This window comes from Podospora anserina, chromosome 5 (assembly GCF_000226545.1).
Source record: "Podospora anserina S mat+ genomic DNA chromosome 5, supercontig 1".
Lineage (NCBI taxonomy): Eukaryota > Fungi > Ascomycota > Sordariomycetes > Sordariales > Podosporaceae > Podospora > Podospora anserina.
This window is the reverse complement of record NW_001914837.1, coordinates 278224-297064: the sequence shown is the minus strand read 5'-3', so window position 1 is coordinate 297064 and position 18841 is coordinate 278224. Positions and strand designations below refer to the sequence as shown.

The following is an 18841-nucleotide window of genomic DNA, read 5'->3' as shown; positions in this document are numbered from 1 at the left end:
GAGGCAGGTAGGTAAGCATGGCTGTGCAGCAGCAGCCACTGTCATGAAGAGCCAAACGTGGCATGCTTGGATGCCTATCATCGTGTATTTCTTCAAGTGAGGAACTATCCGCAAGTTTCTGACTACATCTCACAGGGTCATCTCATCAAATAATATGCAGTGATGCATAAAGCTGAGATCTGTCCCCGCACGTTCACACCACAACAAACATCTTTCCAAACACTCTACACAATCCAGCAACACGCCCTCCTCAAAACAAGCCCTTCATCAAGTCCTCACGATCAGGAACGAGGGACCCATTCATTTTGAACAATACACAGCTCGCAAGGCCCCACATGCTGGCAGTGAAGATCCAAACAAACAGGTGTTTGCTCGTTATAAGGACCTCCGCCGCATCGGTGCTATGGTTATTTTAGCATCACCCCCAAGTCAAACCCGCAGATTCGCCCGACGGGCAGGGTTGGAACGGAAAAGGTCTTACGCAGTACCAAAGTTGAACCCGGAAATGCCGTTCAGGGGGCATTGTGATGTCTGAAGGGACGATGATGTTCTAGAAGTCCTTTTGCCTCTTGGGAAGACTAGAGTCAAGGACGCCGAGAAACCGGCAATGAAGGTGGAGGAAGAGGAAGAGAGGGGAAGCACGTCGTGGCACGAGACTCTTCTAAGTACGGTAGAGAAGACCAGGCTCTGCCTTGGCACAGTGAGCCGAGAAGAAAATGCAGGTCTGCGTGAGCAAGTGCGGCAAACGCTCTTCATGTGACCGGCTCCGGCGAGTGGTGGTCTGCCAGTTTTTATGGCGGTTGAAAGTGCTGAAATGAGACGCTGGGAAATGGTGTCATGTCACTTCTTCTTGACGGAAGGCTGAGGCAGATGGAGTGAAGCGAAATATCCCAGAGATGGCATGAAAGTCTGTCTCCTGGACATTTGCTCGCTCCTATGAGAAAGATGACACCGTTTCTGGGCTGCTCATCAAGCCTTGAGCTTTTGTTACAGGGCCACACACCAGAAGAGCTTCATTCAAAACAGTCCATTAAGCCATTTTTGTCAATACGCCTGATAATGAGGTATATTACATCGCTTCCAATTCCACTGTGGTAAACCGTGAGAGCAATGCAAAGACATCAACCATTTTTGCTTTGTCTCCTCCTATTCCTCACCCAGAAATGTCTAGATTGACGCCGCGCCGCCTCGGCACCCGCCAAACCCGTGGAGCTCCCATCTTCTCTCTCCGGCTTTCCGGATGGATGATGAGAGAAGTTCCCCCATTCTCTCTCTCTTGTGAAGGGGTAACAATAGCAAATGTCATGGTCCCGGCATCTCCTTCTACAGCAAGCACATCCTCAACCATCTCCTCTCCCTTATGACCTGCCACCAACCGCGGAAGTCAAAACCTGTGTCCGGAAGAAACCGCCCTTTGTCTTCTCAATCACCTGCTGGTAGACAGAGGTCGGTGGGTGGTTCATGACGACTGTGCCCTCCTTGTAGTCAATCTTGGCGTCCAACCTGGTGTCGCGGATCAGGTTGACAATCCACTTCTCGGCAGCCTCGGCGTTGAGGCCCAACCGTGCGCTGAGGTCGGTAAGGGAAATACGGGCGTGGATCTTGCAGTAGCTCTCAAAGATGAGATGTCTGGCCGAGTCGACGAACTCATCAGCATGGTTAAGAAGGAAGAAGTCGCCGCGGAGGACCTCCTCAGCAAGGACGAGCTGTTGCTGGGCCTCCTCGAAATCGAAGTCGATGCACAGGGCGTGTACAAAGCGGGTAATGGGGTCCTGGTACTCGTAGGCCTCCTGCTTGACGATGCGGACAATGTCCTTCATCTGCTTCTGCTGGACCCCCATGTTCTTAGCCTTGGTGCGGTTGGTGATAACAGCGACGGCAAGGTAGCGCAGGATCCAAGGGCAGTTGGCCTGGATGGTGTTGATGTATCCGGCGTTGAAGAAGAGGTCGAGGATGGGCTCACGGGCCTTGTCGTAGTTGAAGAGGGGGAAGAGAGCCCAGTGGATGAGGGAAGTCCGGTGTTGCAGTTGGGCGAGGGGGTTTTGCGACAGCTTCGAGTCGATAACTTCGCGGACCTTTTGAACCTCCTCCAACGCCGACTCCCAGCTCATGGTGAGGATCTCGCAAGCCAGTCTACCCCATGTGGCGTAGGCGACCTTGTCGTTGTCTGTGGAAAGGACGCGGAAGCGGTAGAGGGTCTCAGTGGCATCACCGTAGTTACCGCAGCTATACTGAAGGTTGCCCAGGTCGAAGAGGGCGTTGACCATGTCGATGGTGACCTGTTGTCCAACCACTCTAGTCAGCACCACAACTTTCCTTTCCAATATGCACAGTACCAAGTCTTACATCGTGCTCCCGCTTCAAGAACTCCAAGTTGGCCACCTTGTCGCTTCGGAGGGCATTAACAACGTCGTCGCGCTCGAGGAGCTCTGTGATCTTTGCGGTCTGTTGCTCGTATTTCTCCAGCTGGCTGAAGACCTGCTTTTTCCTCTCGGTGTACTCGGCGGGGGCTTCGTCGAGGCCTTCGAGCTCGCAGTACAGGTTGGCGACGTAGTCGGTCATGTTGGTGCGCTTCGTGAGCGCAAACTTGGCCTGTGTGATCTGGCGCGCCTTGGCTTCATCCCTGACCTGTCCATCCTCGTCAACAAGCTGGCTGGCGCTGAACTCGAGAAGGGGAAAGATCATGTGGCGGTCGAGGTTGGGGGCGAGCTTGTTGAGCAGGTCGTACTCGGACCCGCCGCTGGCGGTGGTGGAAGCCATGATGGTGATGGGCTGTGGTGTCGTTGTTATTGTGATGAGATCCTCCGAGTTGAGAGTGACGAAGTCGTGAAAAATAATCGATTCCGTCGGTGGGGGGCGTATCGCAGGTCTCGGTCGGTCGGTCGATCGAGGGGCTACGAGGACGTGGTCGGGTACTGGCAGGGGGAGCGAAAAGAAGAGCCGAATTGACAAAGCCGACCAATTTTCAGTGAGGGTATCTTTCGCTCTCTTTGGTGGGGTCAAAAATTGCAAAGTGCGATGCTCCTCCAGTGGGCAACCCGCATTGGGAAGAGATGTGGTCTGTGCGCCTCAAGCTTTTGCTTTGACATGCCCCCGCCATGTCTGTGTTCCCTCCAAACTGTTGCTGGCGGCCGCCGGCCATTTGTTCCGCCGAGCACCGACCATTTTTCGATGCAGCAGTCGCGAAGAGAGCTTCGAGATAGCATCAGTACGACAGCCACTTGCGACGACCACCACCACCACAATCCGGTCCGTTGACCTTGCTTAACCCGCCCACCCGAATCACCTCCCCGAGTGTGCCTCACCAGAAACAACAACACCACAACATCACAATGCTTCGACCAACCCTCCTCCCCTCCCGCCTCCTCCGGCAACAACCAACCCTCACGCCCCTCCTCAGACAGTTCCTTTCCACAGCTCCCAACCAACCCCAAAAACCCTCCCCATCCCCACCACAATCCCTCCCAAGACAAAGCCAAAAGACATACTTCCCCTTCGCCCTCGGCCGCTCCCGCACAAACAACTACTCCGTCTACCAGGACGCCAAGCGCGGCGGCAATTTCAAGCTCACAATCATCAAAAAGATCGAGGGGAACAGGATAGCCTTCAAGCAGGAGCTTGCCAAGGCGCTGAATCTGTCGCCAAACGACATCAAAGTCAACAGTTTGACGGGGCATGTGGAAGTTCGGGTGAGTTTGCATCCGACAAGAAGACGAGTATGGGAACGCTGATGCTGAGGGAAATAGGGGCACCATAGGTCAGAGATTGTTGCTTTCCTGGAGGAGAGGGGGTTGTAATGGGTGAATGCCGGGAGACGGGAGGCCGTGTATGATATCAGGAGGCCAAGATGCAGTTCTGGAGATGGAAAATGATATACCCCCACGCTGGAGGACGACGGTAGTTGTATGATACAATCTAGGGTCCATTGAACCTCAAGATCGGTCAGTGACCGAATTTTGCTGCAACACACTGCCGAACATCGATCGACGGGACGATAGTAGTACGACATGCAAACAAAGCGACAAAATGTTCAATACGCCTCACAGTTTCAATACTGTGACTACCTATGTAAACCGCCCCTTAACCAGTCCTACCACACCTATCCTTTTTTTCCAAATCACACCGAAATAAAGATCCATACAACACATATCATACCAATCGTTGGCTGCCCCTGTCGAAAAGTCGCTGTCCAAGACCCCCCTCACATATAGACGCAAAACAAGATCTCTCTTTCTATCCAGATGAGCCACTCAACCATGACCCAAGCGCCCAAAACCACGCTCGCTCGCTAAACTAACGCCAAAAAAAGAGTACCGCCATGAACAACATACTTTTCAAGAAAGGGTTGATAGGTTACAACAACATATACAGAAAACTACCCAATGAGGATGCTTCAGCGGACCAGGCGGGCATACGCGACCAAGTCAGTCAACATCCCTTCCACGGTCCATTCCCTGGCATGCATCTGCAGAGCCTGCAAGACACTTTCCCTCGCCGGCAGGATCTCGGGCGGAATACCGCTCTCACCTGCTGGGCGGTGGGGGTCCCTAGCCTTCTCGCACAACCTCCTGATCAAGTTGATGCCGACCGACGAGATGTAGACGAGCTCGGCATCTCGCTTTGGCGGGCCACGCCCTGGCTTCATAACCTGGCTTTCGTACAGACTGCTGATTTGCCGGACGAGCGCATACAAGTTCTGCGCAAACCCATTGCCCGAGGCCAGCCATGATCGCGCCACTCCGCTGTCAAACTCCGGCGCCAGCCCTGCCATAATGTCGGCAGCGAGGAGACCTTGCATGATGATGGGTTTCCGAACCTCGACGAGCGGGGGCAACGGGTGGCGAGGTTCCTTGGTGCAGTCGGGAATAGGGGCGATAGCAAGCGCAAAGGCTCTGGTGAGCAGTTCGCAGGGCGGAGACGTGTTGAGCATAGACTCATTCGTGAAGATGGCCGTGTAGTGTGTCCGATTCGGTTCGTCCCGCGCGAGTAGTTTGGTCAGCGAATCAACGGCGTGTGGGAGATAGGGGTGCGACCGAGGGTCGTAGACTGAAAAGTACAGCTTGCCGTTCACCATCGTCGGGGGTGGATTGGGTGCAAAGGCGAGCAGAAATTGCAACAAGCAAAAGGCCTGTTCTCGCCCTGGTATTTCAATCGCACCAGCAATGTTGCTGAGTAGTGTGACCAGATCCTTCATGATATCCAATGTGTTTGTGTTGCTCCGAAGCAGCATTTCGCGTGTTCCCATGTATCTAATGACCACGCACAACAACTTGATGACGGCTTCATCGGCGAGAGCCGGATGGTTATCATCGCGCCAGGACATGTTGCGGAAGATAGTTGTGATGCATATGAGCCTGTCAGCCGCACGCTCAAGGTCATACTCCGAGGAACCATGGACCGGGATGCTCTTGACGGCAAGCCTATCGATGCGACAAGCCCGGACAATATCCTCATAGGGCGAAATAACAATCTCGTTGGACGCCTCCTCCGAACTTTCGGCGAGTAGCTCGATCTGCTCTTCTGCGCAGTCCACCAGCGCCTCTACCAGCTCGGGGCAGAACTTGAGTTCAATTTGAGGGATCGGGATAGTGTTGGTCGGCGCGAAAGAGTGGAAGTCACTGGCCGTAATCCTTGCAAGGACATCGAGGGCAAGCCGAACTTCGCCATGAATGCCGCTTTGGAGACTCTTGGTGATGGCATGGAGATCGACATTCCCGAGTTCATAGGCAGCTGGCAGGTCGATCCTGGCGTTTTGGAGCTGCTCGCCAACCTTCATCAGGCTACCGTCAACTCCTCCATATGATATGTGTTCCCGAGAAGACGGCATGTACTCCTCGGGATTCGTGGCAAAGGGGGCGGCAAACTTGGCGGTGCCCGCCAATTCCTCAGCCATTCCCTGATTTTCTGCCTGCGCCGAGCCGGGGACAGACATGCTGCCAGGTTTTCCTTGGGCAGGAGACTGCATAGAAAAGTCCTCATTCGTGGGCGTGGCCTGTATGCTTCTGGACAAGCTGTGGCGCTGTTGGTGGGTCTGGCTGGGCATCATGGGCTGTTGACCGTGAACCGGGAAACCGTTCATGCCGGCTTGCTGTCCACCCGGAGGCTTGGCTGGCGACGGCATCGGACCTTGCTGGAGTGGTGATGGCTGACCGGGCTGCATCATCTGCCCCGGCATCTGGCCAGGAGGCATAATCTTAGTAGGCGTTCCTGGGGCCATCTGCGGAGCCTTCTGCATCCCTCCCTGCTGCATGCGCATCTTGACCATTTCCTCATACTTGAACAGCCACCGCTCGTAGATTGCTTTGAAGTGGGAGGGTGCCGCCGGTACTTGCTGCGGGTGTATATTCAGGGCCATGGATACCTGGACCCAACCATTTGATTGTGTGACGGCGCGGTATCCTCCAAATTTCATGACTGCGTGGAACAAAGCTTGTAGATCGATAGGCTGGTTCCCAATGGTGGGAAGCGTTTGGTCCATCACCTGACCGCTCGAGGCAAAAAAGGCGCGGAGTTGATTTAGAAACTGGGCTGGAGGAACCTGCCTCAAAAACTGTTGTGCCGGTATGCCTTGTTGGGGCCTCATTCCTCCTGGTGGCATTTGTCCGTTCGGAACACCTGGTCTGCCGGCCATCATATTCCTCTGCTGAGCTTGGTGCTGAACTTGAGCCTGGACGTGAGCTTGGGCTTGGATTTGAGCCGGTGTCAAGTTTGCGTTTGGAGCAATTTGCATCATGTTCTGAGCATTGATTTGCTGTTGTAGTGACCGCTGCTGCTGCATCTGCATTTGATACAGAAGTTGCTGCTGTTTTTGGGGATCCATTGCGCCGCGCCCTTGGCCCATCTGTTGCTGCAGCATCATGTTTTGCATCTGACCCGCCATTGGATTTTGCATTTGCTGAGGCATCTGTTGTATTTGCTGGGGAAGCTGACCTTGCATCTGGGTCATGTGCTGAGCCATCATGGGGTTTCCCATGGGATTGGGCGACGGCGACGGCCTCGCAGGAGATTGGGCCGTGAATTGAGGATTAAAGCCTTGTGGAAAAGCATTCTGTTGCATAAAAGCCTGTGGGTTTCCTCCGTGCTCAGATGGAACCGGCGACGTCTGTGGGAATTGTTGCGCGGCAGGCGAGAATGGATGGGGAGATGCGGTCGACACCCTCTGTGGCACACTGCCTGGCCGCATCTGGTTGCTCATTATGGGAGACGGAGTAGCATTGGCCGAGCCGTTTTGCTGAAGATGAGGGTATGGGGACGGCTGGCCACCTTGTTGTTGCGCCATGCCTGGTGGTTGATAGCCCGGGAACGGCGACTGCTGGGGTGTCTCGGCGCGTGAGGTTGGCAGCATGCCGGGTGCCTGTCGCGGTGACTGTCCGATGCTATCTTCTCTGGGACGAGCCCGTTTCGATGGGATGACTGAGTTGGTCTGATACATCGCGTTCGGAAAGGACGGCGAGGCATTGCGCATCGGGGTATTCTGCATGGCGAGTTGCTGGGGGTTCGCGAACTGCGGGTTGAATTGGGCGGGATTTCCCATAAAGGCCGAAGGGTCCATCATGACGCCGGCAACAGCAGCCGGGTCGGCGATCGCAAAGCCGTTGCCATTGTGAGAGGGAACAGCGCCGTCGTTTATCCAACTCATGGCGGTCGCGATGTGTGATGGGGGCTCGGGGGGAAGGTGGTTACGGCAACGAGGACGGGAGAGTCGCACCCATCAGCTTCAATGAAAACCCTTTGCGACCGGCGGTTAGCGACGACGTAATTCGATAAAAGCACGTGCCAGTCAAAGGGAAACGATGGAATAAAGATGCAGAGTCGCACGGCAGAGACTTGTCGCGATGGAGCAAGTATCAGTCGCGTCGCGGTGGGTGGTCGGGTATGGCAGAGGAGTGTGTGTGTGCAGTGGGTTAAAACGGGGCAGGGACACCGGATTCTGGCTGGCGCTGGGTGCAGGGCTCTGCTGCTTGCGTGTGGTGCGGCAGCCCGGGGGGAAGTGGTGCTGGGTCCACCCAAGCGAGCAGCAACAGGGCCACAGAGGGAACAGCAGAGGGTGGCAGCAGCAGAAAAAAAAAACCCCAGGACAGAGCCTGCCCGGAGTCGCAAACTTCTTGCGACGGCCTGAGCTGCCGCTGTCGCAAATGCGATGGATGGATGCCGATTCGGGAGCACCGCCGGGAGCCAGCAACCGGGCTCCGGAAAGCCAAACAACCGCCGGCTCCAAGCAGGACCACCTGCCCGAGCAGCAACCGCCAGGCGGACACCGGGACACGGGGAAGGAATGAGAAAGTGGAGGCCATACGGCCAAGGTTTGACGTACTCGAAACTAGGAGTCCGGAGGTTGATGCTGGAGCCGCGAGAATTTTTCGCCGTCAGCGCCTCTCGGGTGGTCACCCAAACCTCGAGACTTCCACAGTCACCACCACGAAGTCCCGGCTTTTGCCAGACCTGCAGCTCGAGGCGTGGAAAAGGCACTCGTCGGGCTTCTGCTATAAGGTTCGGAAACGAATCGGCAGGCCGGGGGTGGATAGGGTGGATGAGGGAAACAAAAGGGCAGGTCTTACCTCAGTACCCAGGTCGCGCGTGCTTGTCGGATGTCCACTGTCCAGTGGTGCTGTGCTGTGACAGAGCGCACGCCGCGAAAAGGAACGCTGGTTGCTTTTCAGCCGGACAAACCTTGGGGCCCTCCTGAAACGGCCTAGTCTTGCGGGTCCCTCCCGCTCTCTATGACCAATCAGAGCCACAGATAAGGCGCGACATCCAAAACAGTGGCCCGTGCACCGTGTGTTTCCACCAAAGGCTCTGTCTGAGCCTCTGACGCTCTGGCCGTTCACCAACATGGCCAGCGTTTTCCAATGGCACCCCACAGCCCTGTCAGCGGTTCTGACAAGGTCATGAACAGAGACGCCTTATGCATCGAAAGTGATAATCCTTGGCTTCAGAAACCAGGGAAATTCTGGCCGTCCGATATCCAACAAAGCGTCACACTTTTCGAAAGCCAGAATAGGAGGTGAGGGTGTTCTTGCTGTGTGCTCATGGTGATCTTGACATCCTGGGAAGGGTCTCACGATGCTCGTGCCATGGTTGTTGCGGGAGCGAGCTCGAGGAAGATGAAGTAGAAATGAATGGGCATGTTTTCCGATGGGCAGCCATGTCCCTTTATACTCAGGGGTAGCCGACCCGGTGACAGAGTGGTGGATGGGTGGCGTTGAAGTCTTGATAATGATGGGACAGAGATGCTGATAATGGGTGGATGGGCTTTGACCCGACCAGCAGCCAATCGCTCCACAGTCAAACTCAAAGAGCAGCACTCGGTGACGGAAAAAAAGTCACACAAGTGAGGAGAAATCCGTATGAAGAGTGTCGCCAGAATTGAAAGAGTCCTCATTGCCGACGCCCAAGATGTACCGGCGCCTAGATTTGGCGACTCGCTTGACCGCCGACAGACCGCCGCACCTCCCGCATTGCTGCCCCGCCGATAATCACCGCATGACTTGGACTTGGCCCAGCAGTCGTCTGGTGCCTGTTTTTGTCGCACATTCCAGCCTGAAAATGACAACAGCCATGCTCATTCCCTTTCTCTCTTGCAGTTGTCGAACTGCCAGCAGAGGAGATTGTCGCATGTTGATGGCCAGTCCCGTCTCATTCAGGCCGTTTCCCAGGGCCCCGGCTTTGAGCGAAGTGGATTGGGGTCGTGGAGGTGATCCTGGCCTGCCCGCCCTGGGTGGTCCTCCCACCCCTAATGAGCCCATCCTCGTCAATCCATCCAGTGCTGGTCGTAGTCGAGAATCTGGTGATGATGAAATTGTTTCTCATTCCCTCTCCCTCAGTTTCCCAAATCCCCCACGTGTCGCTGGAAATGTTGTCGTTGTCATCTTGTTATTCTTGTGCTGCTCCCACTGGCCGTTTGCACTAACAGCGCTGGGTCCGTTCTGGGGCAAAGGGACTTGAAGAATGATAGCAACGCCTTGTTCATATGGCAGCAGAATCAGCAACAACGCTGTAAAACAATCCAGACGGTGGGAAGGGGAAGAAAAAAAGGGCAAAAATGAGACAGGAAATGAAGCAGGAAAGGAAACGAAGGGGGGAGGTGGGCAGTTGGCCATTTTATTGTCGGTTGACCTTCAGCACCAAAGTCACTTTTACAGCCAGGCACTAAAAATTCTCCGACCAGCAGACCATTTGACAGGGCATCGAACACCTCCACCACCCCAGCCCAGCCAAACTCAAATGCTTTTGGTACCTCTGTCCCAGTCCTCGTCCCCGTCCTCGTCCTCCGTTCTTCCGTCTTTTTTTTGTGTTTCCCACGAGGCACAAGAGCAAGACACAGATTGTGGCCGGGCGTGGGTGTCCATAGCGTTGATGTGATTCTTGGTCGTCACCACCTACCTACCTGACCCCCCCTTTCCCATTCCAAGTTCCCCCTCCCCTCTTCTCCTTGACGGTAGATCCGGGCAGCCTGTCCCCATCCACTCCGAACTTTTTCCTTACTGCGTCTTGATTGCATGTCCACAGTCACAAAGATTGCGCTCCCGTGCCTTGTATTGTTTCTCTTTCCAGCGAGGTGGTACACTACATATGTTGTTGACTCGTCAAAGTGCTCTTTTTTTTGGCTCTTCGTAGTCCCCCGTGGCTTTTCCCCCCTCCTCGCCCCCTCCCCCACATCCGGTTTGGTTGAGGTGCTTCTTGGGTCATGGCACGCTTACCACCACATTTATACCCACTGGCCGACCTGCTATGTTTCGTGGCCTTATTCACCACTTCTATTTGTCCTTGATTTCCATCAAAGATTTGTGGCCCGAAATCACTGTTGTATGGTAATGGTAGGGCCTGGTGTGCTCGGCAGCAATGGTGATCAATCAACCCCGGCCGCTTGTTAAGTCAATCCTCCACGGACCCCTGCTCTCCGGCCGCTGTGTCCAGCCATCGTGCCATCCAAACAACCACAGCGCGGCGATGTAGGAAGACCAGGGCTCTCTACGCACGCAAGGCACTCGTCGAATATCGAATCTGGAAGATCTGCTTTGTCCGCGAGGTGCTCATTCTTATCTGCCGTCAAGGGCCACAACCAAGCCTTCGGGCAGCCACACCTGTCAAGTCACCAACTCACCAACTCACCAAGTCAATATCGCAGGGCTTGTGAACTAATGCTCAAGCAATGATTTGTGCTCATCAGGGAAACAGGGAAAAAGTCGACCCAAGCGGAAGAACTTGGATGAAACAAAGTCGTGGTGATGATACAAACAGTATATCGACCATCCTGATATTTCATCTCGACGACTGTTGATTCTGTCCAAATAACCGGAGTGCCCGGGGGCACCTAGCGAAAAGCAACGATGGGCTCGCTTTACCAGCTGTTCCCATCCGTGGGGGAATGCATTCCATTGGTGACATCCGCCTCTTTGACGACACGTCAGATCCCACGTCGGCACTTCGTTCCTGGAACCCCTCAGAGGACGTGATTGCCTGCCTTGCTTGCTCTGTGGACTTGTGGCCCAGGGGACGTGATTACCCACTGCAGAACAACCCCAGATTCACAATATCATTGTCACTTTGCCTTGGGCATGGGCAGCGGCGGGTACCTGTTGTCATTGGGAACACGATCATTTCCAGCGAGGAAAATGTCAGGTATTTCATAAAAGTATTTGAGGCATGTACCTTGCCGGAGAAAATTCTCCTCTTCCTCAAGATATCGCGGACTCCCAATGCCCGGGGATTGAATTCGGCCCGGGCCGATGGTGTCGGGGATCCTCTTCGGGAGTCCCATCCGGGCGTCAAGACCCGCTCTGTGGAGGGCAACCCTTCATCATCAAAACCAGCCAGATCAATTCGCACCCACCATTACCTAGAATATTGAGTGGCCATGTCATTTGGTTATGAGTTCTCAATACCAAATGACTTTCAGAATATAAATCAAGCATAAACTAAGAGATCGGTAAGTTCGTGGAGCAAAAGTCCATGGTTCCAAAGGGCTGGGCAACGTCGCGTGTCGCGTGCGCTCCCTGGTGGCTATCCTTGGCTTGGCAGGGGCCTAGTCTCTCTCAACGACCATGTAAATTTGCAATCAGATCTGACCGTCCCCCTTCATCACATACAACCAAAGTGAATATTTCAGGTTTTTCAGCCGTCCGGTTTGCGTCAGCAGCATCCAAAATGCCGAAGAGAAAGTCTACCCATGCCGAAAAGCCAGCCGTGGCAGCTCCTGAGCCGCGCCGGCGTTCAATGCGTCTGCAAAGGACGGAGGATGAGACTGAGCCCAAAGCTGTGAAGAATGAGAAGGCCTCAAAGGCAGATATCAAAACTGAAGAGGTACGTGGTTTCCTTCTCGGCTTGAGATTATCTGATCATCAGTGGACCACAAACGTGCTCACATCCTGCTCAGGACGAGCCATCCACCAAGAAATCAAGGACCTCAAAACAGGAAACAGAGCCTGTGGTTAATAAGTCCTCACCACCAGCCAAAAAAGCAACCAAAAAGGCCGTCAAAAGGGAGGAGGTTGAAGAAGCTTCACCCTCTCCTGCCCCGGATGAGTCCGAAGAAAAGAACTATTGGCTTCTCAAAGCCGAGCCCGAGTCTCGGTATGAGAACGGTGTTGATGTCAAATTTTCGATTGACGACCTGGCGGCCAAGACAGAGCCGGAGCCGTGGGATGGTATGCTGGTCTCTTCCCGTTGTCTCCCACTTATTCTCCTTCTAACATCTCACCAGGTATCCGCAATTACGCCGCCCGCAACAACCTTCGAGCCATGAAGAAGGGTGACTTGGCCTTCTTTTACCACTCCAACTGCAAGGAGCCCGGGATCGTGGGGACGATGGAGATTGTAAAGGAGCACTCGCCTGATCGTAGGTTGCTCACGGCAAATGTGTTCTATCGAGGGTCTCTTTACTAACGTGTTGGATAGTGTCTGCTCACGACCCCAAAGCGCCATACTACGACCCAAAGTCCAAGCCCTCCGACCCCAAATGGAGCGTTGTTCACGTCAAATTCCACGAAAAGTTCAACAAGCCGATTACGCTGAAAGAACTCAAAGAACTGGGCGCGCCCGGGGGGCCGTTGGACAAGATGCAAATGATCAAGCAGTCGAGGCTGAGCGTCAGCAAGGTCTCGGCTTCCGAGTGGAAGTTTCTTATGGCGGTTGCCGAGAGAAGGTGAGGCCGTAGCTTCTCTTGCATGGTGAAACACCAGTCGATCTTCGGACCCATGATTCGGCGGATGTGCCACCCCTCGGTTCACACCATCGGATATGGCTGTTGGCGGATAGTCAGTCGTGCTGTGGGAGGCGGAACCAGATTACTGTAATGATTACGGGTGGAATCATGCTGACGATAATGACCCCCAGCTTCCAGACCCTGACATAGTCATCGACCGAAAGTTGCTTGCGGGGTACGAGGCAGAACAGTTTGAGCGCGAAAATTATGACCCTTACTCCGGTAAAGACATCGACCTCTAGTTGTAATTCCATTAATCATGTTATCTGGGTATCAATTCGCAACCTGCTGTTCCAACGACCCCTTTGTGTGCTGCAACACCATCTTAATCCCCTCGTCCAATCCGTCGACGGCCAAAACCCCGTCGAACCAGCTCACCATCTTTTCTACCAATGCCTTCTTGTCGTTTGTCTCTTCCAGACCCTTCTTCAGCCTCGCCAGCACTTCCCTGAGCGCCTTGGGGAACTCCACACTCAACGCGTTCACACCCACAACCGGCTGTCTAATCCAGCAGCTGACAGTGCAAGCATGGCCAGGATACAGCTCCTGCATCGCACCCAGCACATGCCCCACAATCCTCTCCTGCGATGACACCCCGCCAAACTGCGCAAACATGTCGAAAAACATCTCGGCCGCCCTCGCCCCGAAGAACTGTTGCTTCCGTGCTATGTCGAAGATGGCCATTGGTATCGCTCCACTCAGCGCAGGGCTCTGCTCAATCTTCCTGGTCTCCTCCTCTGTCATGACCTTCTTCTTCTTTGGCTTCCCATCCGCACCCTCGGCATCCGGATCAGGAAGCATCAACTCGCCGTCCATGTCCTCATCCTCGCTATCCTCCTCGTCAAATTCGATAACATCCCCCTCTTGCAGCGTTTCCGTGTCCTTGATCGCCTCGACAGGATTAACCCCCTTTCTAACCCCCTTCCCAGCCTTCTTCGCCTCAATCTTCTGCAGCCACTCCATCTCACACCTGGCGTACTCCACCCAAAGGTCTGGCTCCGTGGTGCAAAACCGGCACCCTCTCAAGTAATGCGCCCGGGCTTTTTCCATATCCCCCGCCTTAGCGGCTCTACGGCCAGCCAGAGCCCAAAGAGATGACTCGGACGGGTGAAGGCGGATGGCACGGGTAGCGATGCGGTTCCATCGTTTTGTGGCCTTGACGCTGGCGGCGAAGTCGAGGTAGGCGAACCAGAGCTGCAGGGAGCCCGGGTGCTTGTTGACGGCGCGCTCGAAAATGTTGAAGGTGCGTGCCTGGGAGGCGTGGGAGGAGGAGTTGCGGATTTTGAGGCGGGCGCAGCGTTTGGCGCGGAGGCGGTCGAGGGAGGTTTCCCAGGAGATGTAGGAGAGGAAGTCGGTTGGTTTGGTACCAGGGGAGAGGATGAGGTGCTCGTAGTCGGAGCGTTTGACGACGAGGGAGCGGATTTCCTCCTGGAGTTTGGGAGGTCAGCGCATTGAAAAGAGAGCGACAGAGCTAGAGGCGACGGGGGGATGTACCTTGGTGAAGATCTCTTTTTCTTCAAACTCGCGGAGCTCGGGAGCTGCTCGCTCGAGGTAGAAGCGGGCCTTTTCTGCGGCGCCACCCATGGTTATGGATTATAAAACAGGTCTGAAATGCGCTGGGTTGGTTGCGATAAGGAAACGACGGTGCAGTTGCAGTGCTGGGTGGATTACGCAAAGCTTGGAGATGTTCTGAGAAATGGAATGGTGGAAGCTTGTTGCCGTGGGCTGGTGTTGAACTTTTTAGTGGGGCCCTGTTCACCTGGGCTCTGCCTGTGGCTCACCGAGGCTCACCGAGGCTGCAGGGGCCATGCAGTCGGGTCAACGGCTTGGCGCCTGTGGATTTCTCTGAATGCGGATCGCGCCGAGGTTTCTGGCGCTCTTGGTGTTGTCTCGCCATCCCGTCCAATTCGATCCTTCCCTTCGTCTCTCGATGCACAGCAACTGTTGGGCCAAGACCAAGCTGTGACTTTTCTTCGCTTCTCCTCCATCTGTTCTTTTCTGCAGACACTGACTGCTACTCCCCACGGCGATGTATCCCAGCGCTTGATCCCAATCTCCCAACCAAACACACGTCTTATCGGATCCTCTGCCCTTGCCCTGCCCTTGGCCTGGCCTGAGCTTGAACCCTCGTCCGGAACCCCGCGCCGCGTCGACACGGACACGGCCACAATGGTGTCGTCGTCGTCCCGCTCCTACAAGGACAAGGACGCAGGCGTCGTCCTCTCTTTTAATGGCCAGTGGGTGAGCTGGTCGCACACTGTCGCTGCCTCCTGTGTGTAACCTGATTCACCTTATCGGACGGAGCATTTGTTTTTGCTGACCATTCCCGGCTCCTCCGGATCCCAGTGGCTTTCTTGAGCGCCCTCGTCATTGGGTCTGCTCTTCACTACCACAAGATTGTCCAGAACGAGTGGTACGGCTATCCGCAAGAATGGTTCCCTTCTGTGTCGGCCACTATTGGTGACCGTTATCCTGAACGGTCCATCTTCATGCTGTTCATTGCCATTACCTCCGGTATGTGCCCACGGTCTCTCTCCCTTGGCTGGTCAGTCCGGCTCGGCACTGACACCGAGCCTACCACCATCAGGTCCTCGATTTGCTCTCGTCGGGTTATGGTATCTGTTGACCGCGAAGCCCGGCCGAACGCTACCGAAGCTGATCGGATGGTCCGGCATCATCCGAACTCTCACATGCGGCGGGTGGACTTACATCACGTCTACCGACGACCATGACTGGCACGATATTCTTATGATCTCGTACATTGTCTTTACGATTCCGTGGACAACCGGCTGCATTGCGCTCAGTCCCCCGAATACAAAAGCGATCAAGTACAGGAAATACATTGCGGGCGCTTTCTTCGGTACTCTGGTGCCGTTGGTGTACTTTTTCATCCAACACAAGGTTCACCGTGTTGCGGGAGGTAGGTCATGTCCAATCGGAACGGAAATGTCTGACACTAACACGTGTAGCGTACACCATCTACGCTTTCTTCGAATGGGCCTTGATTGTCCTCGATGTGTCCTTTGACGCCGTGACTGCTCTGGACTTTGACTCGCTCGAGATCACAATCCGGGATGTGAAGGGCGCGAGCAAGGGGTACGTCCAATGGCTCCCAAGATAGCCTCAACCCATTTGTGCAATGGGCTTGTACAATATCCAAGACCAAATGTTATGTCAAAAGGCTGGTTCTAAAACAGTTAGCAGAGTCAACCACTCTTCTGTGCCCACTGCTGTGCTTGAAAAGGAGTAAGCCTGTCTTATGTACCGGTCAGCCCCCACCGTAAGCTAACAATGCGCCTAGGAAGGAACAGGCCACTGGTGGTGTCTATTCTGCCGGATTCCGCTTTGGCGAGTTCCTCGACATTGCGGCTGATGTTTACCATGGCGTAAGTGGTGTCCACAATGCGCTTATGAGTGCCCATCTAACCAATGACAGTTTGTGTTCTGGTCCATCTTGACCAGCTTGGGTGTGGTCATCTGGTGTAAGTACTTTTGGAAGATTTTGGTACTAACCATGTAGCTGACACGTCGATAGACTTTCCCTTGTGGCACATGGGCATCTCCGGCTATGAGGCCCTCGTCATGACCACTATTTCGCCTTTCCTGCTTGCCATCAGGCCGTTGCGCTCTTTCATCGTTAGCAACCAGCGCATTACTCACCTTCTGTCACTCGCTGGCCTTCTCGCCTATCTGGTCAAGGACCCTGTTTACCGGCTCTTTACTGTTGGCTTTGGCGTCTCCATGGGTTGTCTCAGCTGGGCTGCTACCTGGTATTCGGACTCTGTGCAGCCCACCAGACTTGAGGCTCGCATCCTTGCGTGGACCATTGGTCTGCTCATGTCGTCTGTTGCCAAGTTTGCTTGGTACACAAACAATCCCATCTGGCCCATCATGCATGCTGAGAACGGTGGCTGGAACGCCACTGGTCTCTTCCTTGCTATTCTTGCCGCCCTGAGGTTCACTCGCCGTGGCCCTCACCAGGGTGGCAACACGACCGGGAAGAAGAGTGGATCGTCTGTTCTGTCTGCTATCGGAATTGGCGGTCTGTTCTTCGGTCTGCATTCCCTTCTCTCTGACACCAGCACCATGATCCTCTGGGTTTGGGATGGTTATCCGATCCGAGGACCTGTTTCCAATGTCCATGGCTGGTACACAATCGCTGCCATGACTGCTGGTATTCTCATCGGCGTCCTCCGACCTGGTTTTGCCACGAGCTGGACTGCATACGGTCTGGGCTGCATTGGTGCTGCCTACCTTACTCTCTATGAGCAATGGCGTGGTTACTACGGTGGCTTGACTTTGGCTGCCTACCTCATGGCCATCGCTGTTCCCATGATTGGCAACGCTGCCAAGAAGAGCCCTGCGGCCACTTTTGGTCTCGGCTTCCTCATTTACAATTTCTTGGTTCTCTTCCACGTCTGGGTTGTCGCCTATGCCTTTGTGCCTGGTGGCCCGCTGGTTCGGGAGCATACTGACTGGATCATGATCACCATGATGCTGGCACTCGGCATTGGGCTCTTTGATCTCATTTCCCACCAGGCCAAAAACAACAGCAGCAGCAAGAAAAAGGTTGGTGTCATCCGTCCTGTCAACACTCACCACAGGAAGTATCATTTTGGCGTTCTTGGTGTTCTCAACCTCTTGTTCCTCTCCGCCAACTTCCTGCGCTTCCCTACCAACGACTACAAGCCTTACCACGCCAAGGACCGCCTTTTCACGGCTGGCATCTGGACGATTCACTTCTCTCTCGACAACGACATGTGGTCTTCCGAGTATCGCATGCGCGATCTTATCAAGGAGATGGAGGTTGATGTGATTGGTTTGTTGGAGTCTGATCTGCAGCGCGTCATCATGGGCAACCGTGACACCACTCAGTTCCTTGCTGAAGACCTTGGAATGTACGTCGACTATGGTCCGGGTCCCAACAAGCACACCTGGGGCGCGGCTCTGTTGTCCAAGTTCCCCATCGTCAACTCAACCCATCACCTCCTTCCCAGCCCGGTCGGCGAGCTGGCTCCTGCCATTCACGCCACTCTTGACGTCTACGGAACCCTCGTCGACGTCTTTGTCTTCCACTCTGGCCAGGAAGAGGACCCCGAGGACCGTCGTCTCCAGTCAGAATATCTCTCCAAGCTCATGGGCAGCACCAACCGCCCCAGCGTTTTGTTGTCTTACCTCGTCACGGAGCCCCTCAAGGGCAATTACAACACGTATGTCTCCGACGTGAGCGGCATGCACGACGTGGACAAGACGGACTGGGACCGCTGGTGCGAGTACATCTTGTTCAAGGGTCTCCGGAGGACGGGTTATGCCCGTGTGAGCAGGAGCACCATCACCGATACCGAGTTGCAGGTGGCCAAGTTTGTGGTTCCCAACTCGGAGGAGGACAGCAAGTTTGCTTGGGGTGTGCCGGAGGATGTAAGGGATAGACGGGTGGAGGAGCATGAGGTGCCAGAGGGGTGGAGGTTCCCGAGGATGTTTAGAGGAGAGGGAGTTAGGGGGCACCGGTATCATGTGTTTGATGAGCCGAGGTACTATAACTTTTAATTTTGTGTAATGGTGAGGTGGGTGGGTGCAGGGATGTAATGTGGGATGATATGGAATATGGGGGAGGGATATGGCATTGGGTGACTGGCT

General features: G+C 54.7%; 7 protein-coding genes across 7 annotated transcripts; 4 read left to right on the top strand and 3 right to left on the bottom strand.

Moving 5' to 3' along the window:
• Nucleotides 1-1358: 1358 nt before the first annotated feature.
• On the bottom strand, nucleotides 1359-2760 carry PODANS_5_2170 (uncharacterized protein; the record flags this gene model as incomplete). The annotated part of the gene is made up of 2 exons (XM_001904070.1): nucleotides 1359-2279; nucleotides 2347-2760. 2 exons carry the CDS (start codon nucleotides 2758-2760, stop codon nucleotides 1359-1361), a joined length of 1335 nt encoding a protein of 444 aa, XP_001904105.1.
• Nucleotides 2761-3332: 572 nt separating this feature from the next.
• Nucleotides 3333-3797, top strand: PODANS_5_2180 (uncharacterized protein; the record flags this gene model as incomplete). The annotated part of the gene is made up of 2 exons (XM_001904069.1): nucleotides 3333-3689; nucleotides 3747-3797. The coding sequence occupies 2 exons, from the start codon at nucleotides 3333-3335 to the stop codon at nucleotides 3795-3797; spliced, it is 408 nt and encodes a 135-aa protein (XP_001904104.1).
• A 596-nt stretch (nucleotides 3798-4393) lies between these two features.
• PODANS_5_2190 (uncharacterized protein) lies at nucleotides 4394-7639 on the bottom strand (the record flags this gene model as incomplete). Its single annotated transcript, XM_001904068.1, has 1 exon — nucleotides 4394-7639. One exon carries the CDS (start codon nucleotides 7637-7639, stop codon nucleotides 4394-4396), a length of 3246 nt encoding a protein of 1081 aa, XP_001904103.1.
• A 4508-nt stretch (nucleotides 7640-12147) lies between these two features.
• On the top strand, nucleotides 12148-13148 carry PODANS_5_2200 (uncharacterized protein; the record flags this gene model as incomplete). The annotated part of the gene is made up of 4 exons (XM_001904067.1): nucleotides 12148-12303; nucleotides 12377-12647; nucleotides 12704-12838; nucleotides 12898-13148. 4 exons carry the CDS (start codon nucleotides 12148-12150, stop codon nucleotides 13146-13148), a joined length of 813 nt encoding a protein of 270 aa, XP_001904102.1.
• A 329-nt stretch (nucleotides 13149-13477) lies between these two features.
• PODANS_5_2210 (uncharacterized protein) lies at nucleotides 13478-14788 on the bottom strand (the record flags this gene model as incomplete). Its single annotated transcript, XM_001904066.1, has 2 exons — nucleotides 13478-14629; nucleotides 14699-14788. The coding sequence occupies 2 exons, from the start codon at nucleotides 14786-14788 to the stop codon at nucleotides 13478-13480; spliced, it is 1242 nt and encodes a 413-aa protein (XP_001904101.1).
• A 27-nt stretch (nucleotides 14789-14815) lies between these two features.
• Nucleotides 14816-16325, top strand: PODANS_5_2220 (uncharacterized protein; the record flags this gene model as incomplete). Its single annotated transcript, XM_001904065.1, has 4 exons — nucleotides 14816-15476; nucleotides 15551-15718; nucleotides 15792-16124; nucleotides 16174-16325. The coding sequence occupies 4 exons, from the start codon at nucleotides 14816-14818 to the stop codon at nucleotides 16323-16325; spliced, it is 1314 nt and encodes a 437-aa protein (XP_001904100.1).
• Nucleotides 16326-16756: 431 nt separating this feature from the next.
• PODANS_5_2230 (uncharacterized protein) lies at nucleotides 16757-18751 on the top strand (the record flags this gene model as incomplete). Its single annotated transcript, XM_001904064.1, has 1 exon — nucleotides 16757-18751. One exon carries the CDS (start codon nucleotides 16757-16759, stop codon nucleotides 18749-18751), a length of 1995 nt encoding a protein of 664 aa, XP_001904099.1.
• Nucleotides 18752-18841: the final 90 nt, after the last annotated feature.